We start from the raw sequence: 18,551 nt of genomic DNA, 5'->3' as shown, positions 1-18,551 counted from the left end.
GGGCTATAAAGGCCGGTTTCTGAGGTCCACTCTGCTTCTATACGGACCCCTTCATCCTCACCTCGGTCACAGCACACACACGCACCGCTTTTATTAGCGCGCGTTTCCAGGCATTAATACAATTCCTCCCCAGAATAGCGTCCAGGGGGCCGCTGCGCGCTCTCAGGGGCTCTCAGGGGCCAGGAAGAGAAGAGGTGGCCGCTCTGTCCTGGTAAAGAGAGATTAGTCTGCTGGACGGCCCAACGGTCAGTGTGGAAGGTAGAGAACAGTTTATAAAAATTAAAAATAAACAAGGAAAAAATGAGGAAAAAAGTGGGAATATCTATCTAATCACCTCGCATTCCCCTCAGGGCTCTGTATGCGTATTGGTGCCAAAGTCAAAAAGCAATTTTTTTTTTTTAACAAGCTATAAATCAAACCCTGGATTCACTCTTACACCCCTCACATGTTTTCCTTCAGCAGTGATATACTGTAGGCGCTAAGGGCTAGCTCCATGACCGCAGAAGTAAAAGCTAGCTCTTAAAAGGGACCAGGAGTTTGTCACACTGCGTGGCGGGGTTTAGCCGGCTGAGGGGAGATTGTAACCCAGGTGATGCATCAGCCCGTGGCAGGAAGCCAGAGCCAGGCGTGGGCATCAGTGGCCGACGCGCTGATGGATGGTTCTGGAGAGCCAGAGCTGCCCAAGCCATTCACTACGCTATAAATTACATGTTTACGGCTGGCTATGGCTCTCTGCAGCAGTGGACATTTTTTCTGATGTCAGCAGTACATTATCATATTTAATCGCCCCCTGTAACCCGTGTTAAATGGGTGGGCGATTGAAGTGGCCATCGTTGCATCTCTGTAAACATGATTTAACGTCACAAACACAACAAAATTGGGATATTTATGGACCTGTTTATTAAGTTCTTTCAAAGTCTGAAAGCTTTAATGATTTGTTTTCCCGATAGCATTTTATTAAATGTAATCCTTTTACGATGACACATGCTTTGTAAACCATTATCAGAAGTCATCTGACAACAGATGGGATAGTTAAAGCGTTTAGAGAATCAGTTCATTACATGGAAGGCATGCACAATGAGTGCAGGGTGTTTATGAAGCATATACAAGCACGGTTAACAACCAGGATTCTTACAGTTGTGACCATACTTAAAACAAATGACCAATCATGAATGAGACAAGTTACAGGTACTACAGTACATAAATGATGAAGTTAACACCCATACATACTCGCACTACACACGCACACACTCACTCTCACGACACACACGCTTCAAACAAGTGCACACACACACACACACACACACACCAAACTACAGCATGGATTTTTTTTTAAAGAAAATGGCTGCCTTCTCTGACTGACAAACCACAGACACGCGAGTAATGCGGTGTTGCTGGTTGTGTCAAATAAAAAAATATTTGGACCTGAAAACATTGAAAGTTAGTTGAATGTTTCCACTGATGGAAAGGCAGTAGATCAAGGGAAAAATGAAAAGTGAAATAGCAAAAAACTGGCCAAGTAATCCTCAATACATTTTTAATTTCATTTAGCAACTGCCTCTATGGACTATACTCAAAAAATGGATCAAACATTAGCATCCTTGTACAAAAACGAAAATAAATCAAATGTGGTAATAAAAATAAGAGTAAAGTGTAAATATATATTCATATTTATAAATTTCTAACTGTATTTACAAGAAGATTGTAATTTTAATGAAACAATGGACCACTGCCTTAACATATACATGGTATAAATGTTCCTTGGTAATATATTCTCTGGATTTGGTCTTTCATTTATCACTGATGAACAACATTGGAAAAATACAGACATAATCCTAAACGAGTCAACCGCCTAATTCACTGTCCTTACTCTGCAGCTCTCCCTGTTCCTCTTGTCCTGTGGAATGCCCGAAGTGGGGAAATGAGTGGTAGCTTGTCCTCGTCCAGCACAGTGACACAAAGAGCCACTCCCAGCGACGCAAAGTCCCCGGGAAAAAAAAAACATCCACTTCCAACCGTGAAGCAGGAAACTCTCCAGTCCTCCAGGCTGCTGTGAGAGTCTCAGAACGGGCCTCTTATTTCTCTCTCTGAGCCCCAGCGTTTAGCTTCATCTCTGGGGGTGTTGAGGGGTCCGGCCCAGTGACGGTTGGAGCAGAGGGGATGATGGGAAGAGGAACGTCCGGCTTTTCTGAGGGGGAGTGAGGTATCAGCGCTTTTTGACGGCCACGCCGTTGGAGTGGGGGGGGAACTTTGGCAGGCAGGGCTCCTCTGCCGCGGCATCGTGGGAAAAGACCGAGTCCTCGCCTGAGGAGCAGGTGGAGCTGCGCGTGTCGGGGTAGCTGGGGGAATACTGGTCCAGAGGTACGGACAGCTCCAAGTACTCCTGGACGCACGCACACACACACACACACACACACACACACACACACACACACACACACACACACACACACACACACACACACACACACACACGGTATTAGACGCACTGGCTAGAACACGGGGGCGTATCAGAACCATATCTGGGTTAGGGTCTCGTGCCCCTACTGACCTGGTTGGAGGTCATGGCCAGCGTGCGGTCCAGATCCTCTACCAGCTGTTTGAACGTGGGCCGGTGAGAGGGAACGGCGTGCCAACAGTCCCGCATCATCATGTACCTACAGGGACGGGGAGAGAGAGAGAGAGGGGAGAGAGAGGTCAGCGGCGGAACACGACTCGTCTCCTGCTAGGATAGAGTCTGCTAGGATAGAGTCTGCTAGGATAGAGTCTGCTAGGATAGAGTCTGCTAGGATAGAGTCTGCTAGGATAGAGTCTGCTAGGATATAATCTGCTAGGATAGAGTCTGCTAGGATAGAATCTGCTAGGATAGTCTGCTAGGATAGAATCTGCTAGGATAGTCTGCTAGGATAGAATCTGCTAGGATAGAGTCTGCTAGGATATAATCTGCTAGGATAGAATCTGCTAGGATAGAGCCTGCTAGGATAGAGTCTGCTAGGATAGAATCTGCTAGAATATAGAATCTGCTAGGATAGTCTGCTAGGATAGAATCTGCTAGGATAGTCTGCTAGGATAGAATCTGCTAGGATAGAGTCTGCTAGGATAGAATCTGCTAGGATAGAATCTGCTAGGATAGAGCCTGCTAGGATAGAGTCTGCTAGGATAGAATCTGCTAGAATAGAGTCTGCTAGTATAGTCTGCTAGGATAGAGTCTGCTAGGATAGAGTCTGCTAGGATAGAGCCTGCTAGGATAGTCTGCTAAGATAGAATCTGCTAGGATAGTCTGCTAAGATAGAATCTGCTAGGATAGAATCTGCTAGGATAGAGTCTGCTAGGATAGAATCTGCTAGGATAGAGTCTGCTAGGATAGAGTCTGCTAGGATAGAGTCTGCTAGGATAGAATCTGCTAGGATAGAGTCTGCTAGGATAGAGTCTGCTAGGATAGAGTCTGCTAGGATAGAGTCTGCTAGGATAGAGCCTGCTAGGGTAGAGTCTGCTAGGATAGAGTCTGCTAGGATAGAGTCTGCTAGGATAGAGTTTGCTAGGATAGAATCTGATAGGACAGAATCTGCTAGGTTATATAATCTGCTAGGATAGTCTGCTAGGATAGTCTGCTAGGATAGAATCTGCTAGGATAGAATCTGTTATGATAGAGTCTGCTAGGATAGAGTTTGCTAGGATAGAGTTTGCTAGGATAGAGTCTGCTAGGATAGAGTCTGCTAGGATAGAGTCTGCTAGGATAGAATCTGATAGGACAGAATCTGCTAGGTTATATAATCTGCTAGGATAGAGTCTGCTAGGATAGAGTCTGCTAGGATAGAGCCTGCTAGGATAGAGTCTGCTAGGATAGAGTCTGCTAGGATAGAATCTGCTAGGATAGTCTGCTAGGATAGAATCTGCTAGGATAGTCTGCTAGGATAGAATCTGCTAGGATAGAATCTGCTAGGATAGTCTGCTAGGATAGAGTCTGCTAGGATATAATCTGCTAGGATAGAATCTGCTAGGATAGAGTCTGCTAGGATAGAGTCTGCTAGGATAGAGTCTGCTAGGATAGAATCTGCTAGGATAGAGCCTGCTAGGATAGAATCTGCTAGGATAGAGTCGGCTAGGACAGAATCTGCTAGGATAGAATCTGCTAGGATAGAGTCTGCTAGGATAGAGTCTGCTAGGATAGAGTCTGCTAGGATATAATCTGCTAGGATAGAATCTGCTAGGATAGAGTCGGCTAGGACAGAATCTGCTAGGATAGAGTCTGCTAGGATAGAGTCTGCTAGGATAGAGCAGTTGTTCTCAGTTCCCATCATGCCCTCTGATCCTGTCTACTGAAGCTCCTTACAGTTCGTGAGTGCAGGTGGAGGGCTTGTCCATGCGATGGCCCTCCTTCAGCAGCTTAAACAGCTCCTCCACGGGGACGCCTGGGTAGGGAGAGCCCCCCAGGGTGAAGATCTCCCACAGAAGCACCCCGAAAGACCATCTACGCAGTCAGACGCGCACACACACACGCGCACACACACACACGCACACGCACACACACACAGTTAACAGTCACAGTTAAACTCAGTTCAAAGTCATCACACTGGTCACATTATAAGTCACGATCGATCCATTCCAACAACTGGAAAAGGTCATTCAATACTCACACATCACTTTGATGCGTGTATATCCGGTCAAACAGAGCTTCTGGAGCCATCCACTTGACTGGTAAACGTCCCTGTGGATTACATACTTGTGTTAAGACCAGTTCACAATGAAAAGTGCACACAGGATAGTGACCAATCCCACAGTCACTAGCAGGCAGCTGGTAGAACTCCTACATTAGTGGTCTTCTTGTAGTAGTCGATATGGTGGATATCTCTGGCCAGCCCGAAGTCTGCGATCTTCATCACGTTGTCCTCCGTCACGAGGACGTTGCGGGCCGCCAGGTCTCTGTGGATACACTGCGCACACGGAGACGAGTTACGCCGAGTCAGCGAATCGCCGGATTTATAAAACGAAAGAACCGCGTGGCTCGGCCGGAACGTGGCCGTGGAACCTCGGGGGCCCCTCACCTTCTTGGAGGCCAGGTACTCCATCCCCCGGGCCACCTGGTAGGCGCAGGAGACCAGGTCTTTGATGGACATGTTCTCCACGGGAACCTGGTCCGGGTTGTAGCAGTACTCCATGCCCGGGGGGCGCCGCGCCCTCAGGTACTCACGCAGGTTGCACTTAGAGGCGTACTCCACGATGACGTACAGGGGACCTGAGGATCAGGTGACACGACGTCAGTCCAGACGACCACATTCAACACACTATTATCTGAGGGAATCCACTTCCTCCTCAGCGATCGGGAAATCAAGCAACAGCCCACTGGAGGTTGAAATGTATATGTGATGCTTGTTAATGCTTGTAATCAAGCATTAAACCCTGAATTATATCCAGCAGCTGTTTGGAGAGATTCTGCTAAATGTTACTGGAGGGAGGGGGGGGGGGGTGGGGGGGTAATGGCAGGGACCAGGTACTTGCGGCCAATTTTGGTGGAGGAAATTGCATTCCAAATTCAGCCATTAGGACTGAACGAGAGCACAACATGGTTCCAAAAACATTCTACTAAATGCTTTTTAAGTACAAATGTAAATGACTTTCATCTTGTGGAAGATGAGGAATTGCGCGACATCTGGGGAATTCGCCTTGCGGGGGAAAGCCCAGCTGTGGGCCCGACAGAGGGGTGGGGCAGAGCGGGTTCCTGGTTCTGGGCGGGTGTGAAGGACCGGGAGCGCACACCGGGTCAACGGAGAGGCTAATGTTCCCCCCCTCCTGCTCCGGCAGAACGCGGAGCCCGGTGCCAGGGACTGTCAGGGAAGATTTGAGAGATCTGGCAACCCTGGCAGCAGCTGTGGTCATCTCAAACTGAGAGCTCGGAAGCTGGTGTCAGAATCGCTTACTCATGCCATTACGCACATCTCACCGCGGTGATCTGACCATGCTGAGCTTTTCATGGGTCCTTCTCAGCTCGACAACACGAGAGTCCTCAAAACACCTCCTCAGAAAAACACTTCGTCTGTCTCTCTGTGGGGGTGGAGGCGGAGGCGGATGGGGGTGGAGGTGGATGGATGGGGGTGGGTGAGGGTGGGGGTGGAGGGGGATGGGGATGGGGGTGGAGGGAGATGGGGGTGGGGGGTGGAGGGGGGTGGAGGGGGATGGATGGGGGTGGGTGAGGGTGGGGGTGGAGGGGGGAGGGGGATGGGGGTGGTGGAGTGGAGGGGGATGGGGGTGGGGGTGGAGGGAGATGGGGGGTGGAGGGGGATGGGGGTGGCGGTGGGGGGAGATGGGGATGGGGGTGGGGGAGGGGGTGGAGGGGGATTGGGGTGGGGGGGGGTGGGTGGGGAGGCGGGGTGAGACCTACCGTCTTGGGTGCAAGCTCCCAGCAGGTTAATGATGTTCTTGTGCTTCCCGATGATCTTCATCATCTCCATCTCTGAGATCAGGTCCGACAGGTCTTTCTCCGTGGCGTCAGCTGAATGGGGAGGAAAAAACAAAATGGCACTCGTGAAGACGTCCATCACCGGACCTTCTGTTCGCAGTCAAGAACGAAAAGGTCAAACGAAAACAGATGCGCGTGATTTCAAAGTCGTAAAGAAATAATTTCGGAACACAATCGCGGTCCCGACTTCCAAAGCGACCGACGCACAAACGGCGGGAGTGTGTCATCGTCTGAGGACGTGGGACGGCCTTCGCTGTCCATGGCGCTACCAGGGCGGACATGGAGGAGGTGATGGGCTGGGGGGGGCAGGGGACGCGACGGGGGGGGGCCCGCCTCCAGGGAGGAGCGCTTAGAAGAACCAGGCGATCAACGCTACGTTCCCTTCATCCCCACTCTCAAATGTTTTATTGACCCTGTCGTCGGTCCAAAGCCCATGGTTCTCATCCGTTTTCACGCTTCCCTCCCATTGGCTCTTAGGCTGTGAGTCAGGGGCGGAGCCTCCTGACGTCTGTCTATCACCGCTCTCCGGGGCGTCACAGCTTCGCTCTGCTCTGCTCAGACCGTGCCTGCTGCCGTGTTTCTCAAAAAGGGGTAACAAAGCCTCCCTTTCAGACTAATCAATTATTAACTCCACCCTTCTCAGACCTCGACATACCGAACACACACTCGCCCGCCGAGAACGGACGCTTGAATCTGACCGACGATCGTAGAACCGGGGCAAACGATGAGTTTAGATGAGGAAACTTCCTGGACTTACATTTCAGCATCTTGACGGCCACCTTGGTGACCCGGTTGGGTTTCTCCTTGTCCAGTCCCAGCGCCTCGCCCATCACCACCTGGCCGAAGCAGCCCTCTCCCAGCGGCTTCCCCAGCACCAGCCTGGCGGGGTACAGGAAGAGAGACAAGCAATTAAGCACCAGCCTGGCGGGGAACAGGAAGAGAGACAAGCAATTAAGCACCAGTCTGGCGGGGTACAGGAAGAGAGACAAACAATTAAGCACCAGTCTGGCGAGGTACAGGAAGAGAGACAAGCAATTAAGCACCAGGCTGGCGGGGGGCAGGAAGAGAGACAAGCAATTAAGCACCAGTCTGGCGGGGTACAGGAAGAGAGACAAGCAATTAAGCACCAGTCTGGCGGGGTACAGAAAGAGAGACAAGTAATTAAGCACCAGTCTGGCGGGGGGCACAGGAAGAGAGACAAGCAATTAAGCACCAGTTTGGCGAGGGGTACAGAAAGAGAGACAAGTAATTAAGCACCAGTCTAGTGAGGGGTACAGGAAGAGAGACAAGCAAATAAGAGACCGTCGCTGTATGAGACTGATTTTGATGACGTTGTGATGATGCGTTTCCTGTGTCACTCCACCAGACACACCCAGGACAGAGGAGGGAGGGGGGACGGGACGGTACCTGTCCCTGGGAGAGAGGAGGGAGGGGGGACGGTGCGGTACCTGGGACAGAGGAGGGAGGGGGGACGGGACGGTACCTGTCCCCAGGACAGAGGAGGGAGGGGGGACGGGACGGTACCTGTCCCTGGGAGAGAGGAGGGAGGGGGGACGGTGCGGTACCTGTCCCCAGGACAGAGGAGGGAGGGGGGACGGTGCGGTACCTGTCCAGGGGACAGAGGAGGGAGGGGGGACGGTACGGTACCTGTCCAGGGGACAGAGGAGGGAGGGGGGACGGTACCCGTCCCCAGGACAGAGGAGGGACGGTGGACGGACGGTACGGTACCTGTCCCTGGGCAGCTCCCAGCGGGGGTCCTGGGGCAGCTCGTACTCGGACACCCCGGACAGCATGGGGGATCCGCTGGACGACAGGCGGGAGGGGCGCACCAGCATCACCCCCGAGTGGAGGGAGGAGCTAGAGTCCACGGACACCTGGAGGGGGAGGAGCCTGACATTACTCTCCCGTAGCAGAACCAGGGAAGGACAACGGACCGGTCCGAAGATGTCCGAGGTGGACGAAAAACCAAGAGTACTTTAAACCTCCATGACTCATATCTTTATCACTAAGACTGGTCAATGACAGGATAGTGATTAACCCTTTTAACCCTGAAAGTACAGTGACAACATTTTGAATATTAATTGGATTTTCCCTATAATACTAGAAAGCGCAGTTTCTCAGCTTTCAGCAAGTGTTGGAGTGAGGAATTTTTTTGATTTGTTAGATATTTTATTTTATATTATTAAATATTTGTTAGATATTTTTTAAATGTTGCCGGTGACGTGGTCGTATCGAAAGGGTTGACATACCCACCTGACTCACCTCATGGCTTCACTGGGGACCAGGAAGCTCAACTCTAACGTCATTAACACATTGTAATCAACATTGGACATGGAATTAAGGATCGAGTAAATATTACATTACATATTACATTACATATTACATTCCCATTAGAACGATGAAAATCTATATGCTCCGAGAGGTCAAATAAATAAAGAGAGCCAGCAGGGAAAGGTGTAAAGATTTCAAACCCCCTATCTACTTTCTGTTACCTGTCTGCGCAGAGGGATGCTCTTGGCCAGCTTGTGGACGGCCAGCTGGCTGTTGAAGTCGCTCTTCTTGGACGAGCTGCGCATCTTGAAGATGATGGCGACGGACACCATGACGGCGATGAAGAAGAAGCCCACGCAGTAGATGACCACCTCCAGGTAGGTGTGGCTGGGGGGTGGGTAGCTGGGCACGGCTGGTTGAGGGGGGGGGGTAACGCCAGGCGATGGAGGGGGGTGGTCAGTCACACACGAGTCATTGTACTTCTACAGAGGTTTGTGCATTCATAGATACTACCACACTCACACTGTATAACGTAACACAAACACGCACGCACACGTCACGCACACAACAATACACACTACTCTAATGCATTTACAAACACCATTCAGCTGACGTGTATAAAAAAGCAGAGCCCTTGACACAGCCTGGCACAGAGGAATGAACACTCCTATTGTGGCGCCCTGACCACTGGTTTCAAGCGTAGGGTTTCACTCCACAGCTAGTGTGACCAGCGGTCAGAGTCCCTAGTATCCCAGCATGCAACCCTGCTGAAATTGAGTTGGGCCAAATCCAAAAGACTTGTATAACATAACGGCCCGAAATTTAGGAGGTCGTCCAGACTTATGGTGTAATGTAGAACGATAAATTCAATGGAAGTTTTGGGGTATAATGTTGAGGGTGAATACTTAGTGTATTAATAGTGTAATAATAGTGTACAATGGCTCTGTTTTTCATGTGAAGACACACACACACACACACACACACACACACACACACACACACACACACACACACCATGCTTCAAACGACCACTGCACATCATTTTCTAATATTCTCATTCACACAGCATAATAACAGGAATGTCATGCTTAAGTATACTGTGTGTGTTCAATTCACTAACACAATCATTGCTTGTAGATGACTGTTCCCATTCTGATTCTCTGGAGGATCTGATGCTTTGTGCATTACAGCTGTTAGTTTTGTGTGTTGGTTGTTGGCAACAGTCTAAATTCGCAGAAAACTAGGCCTTTTTAGCATAAAGGTAAATAAGTAATATACATAGTATTCTGACATGGAGTCTTACTCTACCAAATAAAACCAAGAATGCTTTAATTAAGTGTGGAAATCCAATTGATATAAAAGCGATTGATCCAGTTGATATACACGTTGATACCAGCTCAGATCAAACCAATTTAGATCACCTACGGTTTTTCCTCCCTTGTGTGAAAACACCAACATTAAATCAAACCAACACCAGCAACACAAGTAAACTGGCCTTGTGTTTAGAGGTTAAATGACAAGCAGCTGGATAATTGGATAAATGCCTATTCCTACCCGCAGGAATGAGGCATCCACGAATAGCGGGCCAATTATCAAAGCTAGCTGCGGTCCTCATAGCAGGAAATGACATCATAGAATATGTCATCTGTCATGCTTGTCAGAAAACATGAGCTTTATACAAAATCGAATGTAAACACCAATTAAAAACCAGAATGGGAGACACAGTTAAGAGTGAAATACAATCAGAACCAAACAACCCAACCTGAGCCTCAGTCCGGCCAATCAATGTTTTGATTAACGGCTTCTCAATCAAAGACTTAATTTGCTAGAGGGTTGTGTTTCTGGAGGGTTGTTTGGCGTGTGATTCCGTTCCACAGAGAGGAGAGAGAGTTGTCATCATGGACCAGGAGATCCCATCCAGAGAGCCTGGATGGGCTGAACCATGTTGAAAGGAGAGCGGGGGGGAAGGGGGAAGGTGTAGCATGACAGCGTGACCTGGCTTCCTCTCACATTACAGAGGCAGGGACTGAGGGGACCCGCTTCTGACTCATGTGAGCTCTGGATAGCCAGGTCAAAGAGGCACGGGGGGGGGGGGGGGGGGGAGAGAACCGGGAGAGAACCAGGAGAACCAGGAGAGAACCACGGATACCTTCAAAAACGGTCAACCATGCAGAGTGGTGAGAGAACCCGATAGAATTGCCCGCCAAGCAGGTATATTCCCCAGCGTCCTCAAAAGACACATTTCTCAGTTGGAGGATTTCCATTTCCTTGTCCGTGGTGTTTAGGCCAGCAGTCTAGAAAATGACAATGGAAGCAGAGCGGACAAGAGACCCAGGGAAGGAAGGAGCCATGAGCATGAAGGTTTCCAAGAGGAGGAGGGGGACAGGGGGACAGGGACGGGGACAGAGGACAGGTGGGGGGCCTTTCCCCCTGGAAGTCCAACACCGTACGAGGCCCCCCAGGGCCCCGCCAGGACCGGCCCCGCCTGGCCCGGTTAGTGGAGGCGCCGGTCGGGTACAGACCCCGCTGCTCGACCCCTCGCTTGGCCCGTCACCAGACATGACACACCCAGTCACATGACACACCCAGTCACATGACACACCCAGTCACATGACACACCCAGTCACATGACACACCCAGTCACATCTCCACATGCACGAGACGCGCTACATGGAAACGTCCTCAGCAGAGCACACACTCACTCTCAAGGTAACATGAACATAAAACAACACACACACACACACGCGCGCACACGCACACACACACACACGCGATGAAAGAGGAGAGAGATCAGTGAGAAGTGGAGAGGCGGTTGAGAGAGGCGGTTCAGAGGGGTGGCGCGGGGGAGAGGGAGCGAGAGTAACGGGAGCGGAGGGCGAGAGAGGGCCTTATTAGGGAGGGAGGGCAGAGAGTGAGAGTGAGAGAAAGAGAGAGAGGCCAGGAATGAGAGAGAGACAGATACAGAGGCCAGGAATGAGAGAGAGAGAGAGAGAGAGAGAGGCCAGGAATGAGAGAGAGAGACAGAGAGAGAAGAGAGAGACAGAGAGAGAGAGAGACAGAGAGAGAGAGAGAGAGGAGAGAGAGAGGAGAGGCCAACACAAACCCCTGGCCCAGACACATTCAGACGCTCTGCTGGGAATTTTCCATATCATCGTTTAGAGTCCGGAGCACCACCGAGGAGGGAGGGAGGGAGGAGGGAGGGAGGGAGGGAGGGAGGGAGGGAGGGAGGGAGGGAGGGAGGGAGGGAGGAGGGAGGGAAACAGCGGAGGTCGTCCCTACGTAGCGTAACGTCCCTAGCTCAGATGACCCTAGCTGTGTGCGTCCCTAGCTCAGATGACCCTAGCTGTGTGTGTCCCTAGCTCAGCTGACCCTAGCTGTGTGTGTCCCTAGCTCAGCTGACCCTAGCTGTGTGCGTCTCTGGGCGGCTGTTGCCGGGCGGTTACCTTGGGGCTCATATCTGGTGACGGTCAGCCAGGCCGACTGATTGGCCTCTCCTATATAATTGGACACTTTACATATATACTCCCCGCTCTCCTCCTCGGTCACATTGTAGAGCGCCAACACCTGGGTGTCCGAGCTATTCACCCCAGAGTGCTGTGAACACAAACAGGTCATGCAGTTGCAGCTCGGCAAAAAAAATCCTGTTTCAGTCGCCAAGTTGAGGGGGAAAACAGTCGTCTCTGTTGGAAAGAAGCTACGAGCGTTGGTTAGCAGCGGTCACATCTTCTCTGCAAGCGCAGGGTGTGAATAACAGGGCAGCGGGAGTTTGTTAAACAGTGATCAACTCTCTAAAGAGGGATACTATTCACCTTCAGACTGTATGAAGCAGATATAATAGGGATGACATAACAGGAAATGAAAATGATACAAACTACTCCACAAAGAACTGATCTTATGAGTGAGCGCAGCTTCGCTGAAATCCAAAACTGCTCGGTTGTATTACTGACCGCACGGTTTGAACATTATCCCCCGGTGTCGTTTCTGACTGAATGTAGGTTACCCCTTGTTGTCCCTGACCAAAACAAGCCATGTTCCCGTCGTGTGTGGGCGGACGGGCCCTACCTTGAGGACGCGGACGTATGGCAGGCCGTCGGGACCCACGCGGCTCCCGTTGACCTCGATGTGTTTCAGCCACTGGATGTGGGGCTGGGGGTCGCTGAACACCTTGCACTCGAACTCAACGTCGCTGCCCACCACCACGGTGCGGTTGGCGGGGAGGCCGGCCTGGAGGATCGGTCGGTGGGGGGAGCGCTCTGGAAACAGACCCCGTAAACACAGCACACACACACACACACGGACACACACACACACACAAGCACACACCCGATAAACCCAGCACACACACACACACACACAAGCGCACACAAGCACACACACAAGCACACACACACACAAGCACACACACAAGCACACACACAAGCACACACACACCCATTAGATATAGTCTGCCAAATGCCATTGCGATAGTGCTGCCTAGATAATTGCTGCCATTTGGACAAAATAGTTGGACACGCAAAGTTGTAAATGGATTTAAACTGCTGCTCTGAGACAGAAAGGTTCTTAGGGAGCCATTCTGATGACTGATAACTCCCCAAGCATGATGACTCCCCAAGCATGATGACTCCCCAAGCATGATGACTCCCCAAACTCCCCAAGCATGATGACTCCCCAAACTCCCCAAGCATGATAACTCCCCAAGCATGATGACTCCCCAAGCATGATAACTCCCCAAGCATGAACACCACATTAATGAGCCAAACATCTGTCAGGGAAGCAAATGCTCTCAGTGAAGAGGCTTCTCTTCTGCAGAGATGTGTATGGTGCCTTGCACTTATAACAACAAAACAATAACAATAATAACAACAATAATAATAATAACAACAATAATAACAATAATAGTAATTATTATTATTATAATAACAATAATAATACTCTGCTGCTAGGGTGTAATCTGTGAGCTGATCAGGGCCGGGGATAGAAGTCACGCCAAGCCCAGCCAAGATCCGTCCTCTGGGACGCTGCTCTGGAAGTGGGGCTTTGGTTCTCAGAATCAAATGGAGCGTGAGGGAGGTCAGAGGTCAGGTCCTGGAGGGACCAATCACTGCTCTCCTGCACAGCTTCATCTAACAGGACGCCAGCAACGCAGGCTTCCTTTCTGTAACGGGCGCCAGGACAGCGCGGGCCAGACCAGACCGGGCCCTGGGAATTCTCCTCGCGCTCCGGTTTAAAGGACACCGTTCTAGTGATTGATCAGCGGGGGCGTTCGAGGGCTACGCCAGTATCCGACTGATGATCACTCTCTCTCACACACACACACACACACACACACACACACCCTCACACACACGCACACAGACACAGAAACAGACACACAGACACAGACACACACACACACACAGACACACACACACACACACACACACACACACACACACTTACCCACGACGTCGAGCTGGTAGGTGTGGTTGATGCTGCCATGCTGGTTCTCTACCAGGCAGGTGTAGTTCCCCTTGTCGGAGGGAACCACCGACTCCATGATGATGGTCCACATGTGCTCTCGAACCTGCGTACGGACCACAGAGCTTATAGGAGGGGTGTTTATGCACCGAGCCACTGTGAGCTGGTCAAACTCTAGGCTAGGCATGCGAGGACCTCAGTAGGTCGTCCCATATGCCCGTCTGGATGGATTATTTCTGTCTGGCATCCAGGACTACAACCATAAACACTTTCACACCATGGTGCCGTTTGTCAGAATAGTTAGATAATTTTTGGACTATATGTACAAATAACTAACAAGTCCCATGATATGTAAAGAGATGTAGATCAGTATTTATGGGTGGGGGGGCGGGAGGGGGGGCGGGGGGGGGTTCGACCATATGGACCTAGTACTGGAAAAAAAACAGAAAAAGTTTGCATTCTCACACTACAACCGGTTCTCGTTCTATGAAGTGTTCCGTGTCCAACTACCGTACGCAGACATGGAGAGGGGAAGTCCCGTTTCCTAGAGGGTACCCGTCTGGTTACCACCTACGCCAGTCAAGTCCGTCTCTCCACATTCGACGGCAAGTTATAATTTAAAAGAAAAATCTCCATCAATCTGTCGAGACCGGCAGTGTGTGATTAAACTAACAAAGCTCTCTGGCGACGCCGACATCAAACGTGCGCCCACAGAGCCACAGACCCACAGACCGCGCCATGCGGCCTCTCATTGAGCTATACATGCGAGTGTGGGACTACAGCTGCCTGTGACCAGATGTGCAGCGCTCGGCTAGCATGCATGTGGTCCGCATTACCCCCTCCTCCGTACGCGCGGCCTATAGGAACAATAGGGCCGGGGTGGTGATAAAAGTGAGTGGGAGGGGGGTCTGGAGGGGGGGTGGGGGGGTTTGAGGGCCCCGTTCGCAGACGTTCCCGGTTGCTGCCGCAGACCTTTGCACCTCGACTGAAAAAACAGCGGCCAGATGGTTAAGTGTGCTGGCAGGACCGGGGGGGGGGGGGGGGGGGCAGCAGCTGAGAGGAAACTCCTAAATGTGTCCCAGCTGGGGGGAGGGGCCCCCAGGACAAGGCTGGACAACACCTTGATGGGAAGAGCAGATGCATGGGTGAGGGATGGCGTGGGGGGGGAGGGGCGTGGGGGGGGTCCCCTCCGACATCCCTCTCTCCACCACGTGAGGCGGCCCTGGGGGAGTGCGCCGCCGGCGTCCGCGGGTCCGGTTCGCTACAAGCCGAGCGGAGCGTGCAGATGCTATCTCCGTGATGGGGGGAAGGGCTCAGTGAACCGAGTCCTCGCCACGCCCGGCGCTGTCCACTGTTTACGGAGCCTCACTTCCTATGAGACGGCGAGCTGCTCTGACGCTCTGAAGACGAGACTTTCGGACCGAATGAGACACGTCCTTCAACGTACCGATACAACTCAGGCCTACGCCGACTAGAACTGGAATGGACCAGAACCAGTAGATGCTATGTTTATCTTGTCAATGAATCAATCAACAAATCAATCAATCATCCAATCAATCAATGAACCGTTTTATCAATTAATCAATTAACCAATCAATCATGTCTCATCAACTGATAGAAATCAAGTATTATATAAATACACACAGTTTCCACCATGTAGGAATGCTTCTCATGGAGCACGAGAGACACCGAGAGAGACACAGAGAGACACAGAGAGAGGACAGCGCAGTGCAGACAGACGCCCAGAGCCGCTGAATGAGGACATGAGGACATGCAGGTGTGTTCTAGAATAGCCCTCCTCCTCCAGGCTGTCTTATTGTGGCTCAACCATCCCTTTGTGGCGTCGGGTTTCATCTTGCATTGTTCCCCCGGTCGGGTATGAAACTCGCCCCTGCTTTCCACCGGCTAACCTGCCTCTACCTGTACACGCTAGGGGGGGGGGCCTCTACCTGTACACGCTAGGGGGGGGGCGGGGGAGGGGGGCCTCTACCTGTACACGCTAGGGGGGGGGGCCTCTACCTGTACACGCTAGGGGGGGGGGCCTCTACCTGTACACGCTGGGGGGGGGGGCGGGGAGGGGGGCCTCTACCTGTACACGCTAGGGGGGGGGGGGGGGGGGGGGAGATACACGCTAGGGAGGGGGGCGGGGCGGGAGGGAGATAACCCAGTGATGAGATCACCCACGGATCCACAGCCCTGGTCAGAGGGCTGGCTGACCCCTCACCCCGGGTGGTAAAAGGATAGCCCCTCGGCCCCGAGCCTTGGGGGGGAGAGGACACGACACCTGACCCGCAAAACGAAGAAGAGGGCTGGGGGAGGGGCGTTCTCCTGACCGTCGGCACGGCGAGTTCGGTGGAGCGTTTCGTTTTTTTACCTTGAAGCCCCCGATGCGCTGGTCTCTCTTGAACTCCCGTCCGTTCTTGAACCACTTGAGCGTGGGCGTGGGGTTGCCGCTGGCCTGGCAACGGAACTTCACCGTCTTGCTGGCCGGCACGGCGTGGAGCTTCTTCTCCATCTTCTCCGGCTGCGCCCACTGGGGGGCCATCGCTGGGGAGGGAAGGCGACAGGAGGGACAGTCAAGGTCAAGGTCACGGGCGGCAGAGGTCGCCGGGCAGGCCGCCTGCTTCCCTGTGGTCCGCTGACCACGCTCGGATGCTTTTATAACACCCTGTCCACTCAAACGCTAATCAGGGGTCGTTTGGGGTTTACCGCCGTTAGTCACAACCAGCTAGGCGTTCCTGACCGCCGACTCAGCGCCAGCGAACGGCTCTCTGAGTCACCGGTCAGCGGAGTCGCTGCTCAGTGAACCGACCGCACGGGTGAATCACCGACCGCCGAGGCGGGGTTTTACGGAGGATTCGTCACCTCCTACGGGTGGTTACCACGGCGAGTTAACGGCCTGGCGTGGGATGGGGGACGCTTACGTAGGAGTTGACTGCTGGATGGTTTCGCCTCCTCCGAAGAAGACTCGTCCTCCTCCTCCTCGTCTTCGGACGAGGCGTGGAAGTCCGCTGGTGAACAGAAGGAGAGAGAAAGACAACCAATTAATACCGCGCGCTCTCTCTCTCGCCCAATCAGAACGCAGCGCCCTCAAGACGTCGACGGAGAAGAGAACTGGGCTGAGTTTCCCAGAGGCATCGTAGCGCTACGATGAACGCCGTAGCTTACGATGAACGTAGCGCTACGATGCCTCTGGGAAACTCAACCCTGGGCCAGGTTTCCCAAAAGCTTCTTTCGTTAAGAGGCTCTTGGGACATTCATTTAGAGCGTTCTGATTGGTCAACTGGTCTGGGCAAGCTCTCTGATTGGTCAACTGAATGGGCTAAAGAGCCTCTTAACGAAAGAAGCTTCTGGGAAACTCATCCCTGGTCCGTCCTCGGCGGCGGCTACCTGTGACGTTGACGGAGAAGTAGACGCTGTGGTTGCCGTGGGTGGTGCAGGCGTACAGCCCCGAGTCGGCTGGCTCCACCCCCTCGATCTCCAGCTGGCCGTTGCGCAGGCGCGTGTGCTCCCCGTCCAGAACCACGCCGTGGTCCTTGGTCCAGTTGACGGCCAGCGACTGACCCTTGGGCTCGCAGCTCATCTCCAGGCGCTCGCCGGGGTAGAGGGTGTACTGCTCCGCGTGGGGCTCGGCCGGGGCTGAGGACGGATCACAGGAGGGGACAGCGTCACATCCGGCGCCCGCTGACCGACCGACCGACCGACCGGTCACTACTTCAGATCATTTCATTTTCAAACCTTTATTTATACTTGTAAAGCACTGAGGTTTCCCTCATTTACATGTGTTGACAAATTCACACAGATACACAAATAACAACAGAACAAATATAATATCAGACCTGAAAACTCTGGAGTAGTGAAAAAGGTGACGACATACAAAACTAAAACCCTCTAGATTCACTGAAACTACCATGGTTAACATAAACAAGGTGACTGTAGCCAAAAGGTGACAAGTTTGCAGGTCTGAATATACAATAATAATAATAATAATAATTAAAAGCAATTACAGGTCTAAGTACAAATACCAAGAGCCAAGGATTGAACCTCTGTGACTGAAGGGAGGACCTGACTAAGGTCCCAGCAGCCTCTGCTCTGGCGTGAATATGGAAGGCACAATTCTGCCGACTCACGGGATTCTGCAAAGCTATCTGCCGGTTGAGTTAGAAGCTCTCATAGTGTCTGAGGTGGTATCACTGACTGGTGGAGAGAGAGAGAGACAGGAGAGACTCTTCCCCCTGACGTCTCTCAGAGTAAGACCGTCACGCCACACTTATTGGAACCAATCTCCTTGTTTGTTTTTTCCCCCGAGCTGAAAACCAAGCAGCTCCAACTGGGCTCAATCCCTCCCATCCTCTCTCTCTCTCTC

The 18,551-nt window shown here is 52.0% G+C and overlaps 1 protein-coding gene across 2 annotated transcripts; it reads right to left on the bottom strand.

The window, feature by feature from the left end:
- Positions 1-2,206: 2,206 nt before the first annotated feature.
- Positions 2,207-17,190, bottom strand: fgfr1a (fibroblast growth factor receptor 1a; the record flags this gene model as incomplete). 2 transcript variants are annotated; one of them, XM_084457602.1, is made up of 15 exons in its annotated part: positions 17,110-17,190; positions 16,560-16,732; positions 14,168-14,291; positions 12,791-12,981; positions 10,872-11,022; positions 8,950-9,140; positions 8,186-8,331; positions 7,215-7,336; positions 6,380-6,490; positions 5,046-5,236; positions 4,812-4,934; positions 4,638-4,708; positions 4,334-4,471; positions 2,552-2,657; positions 2,207-2,383 (listed from the first exon to the last, which is right to left on the bottom strand). In XM_084457602.1, exons 2-15 carry the CDS (start codon positions 16,728-16,730, stop codon positions 2,207-2,209), a joined length of 2,013 nt encoding a protein of 670 aa, XP_084313728.1. In that variant the 5' UTR covers positions 16,731-16,732; positions 17,110-17,190. The 2 variants fall into 2 exon arrangements, with proteins under 2 accessions (XP_084313728.1, XP_084313729.1); XM_084457603.1 differs by having other exon boundaries at positions 10,878-11,022.
- Positions 17,191-18,551: the final 1,361 nt, after the last annotated feature.

This window comes from Borostomias antarcticus (assembly GCF_949987555.1).
Source record: "Borostomias antarcticus genome assembly, chromosome: 23".
Taxonomy (NCBI): domain Eukaryota; kingdom Metazoa; phylum Chordata; class Actinopteri; order Stomiiformes; family Stomiidae; genus Borostomias; species Borostomias antarcticus.
Note: the sequence above shows the minus strand (reverse complement) of the source record. Positions and strands in the feature narration are given on the sequence as shown.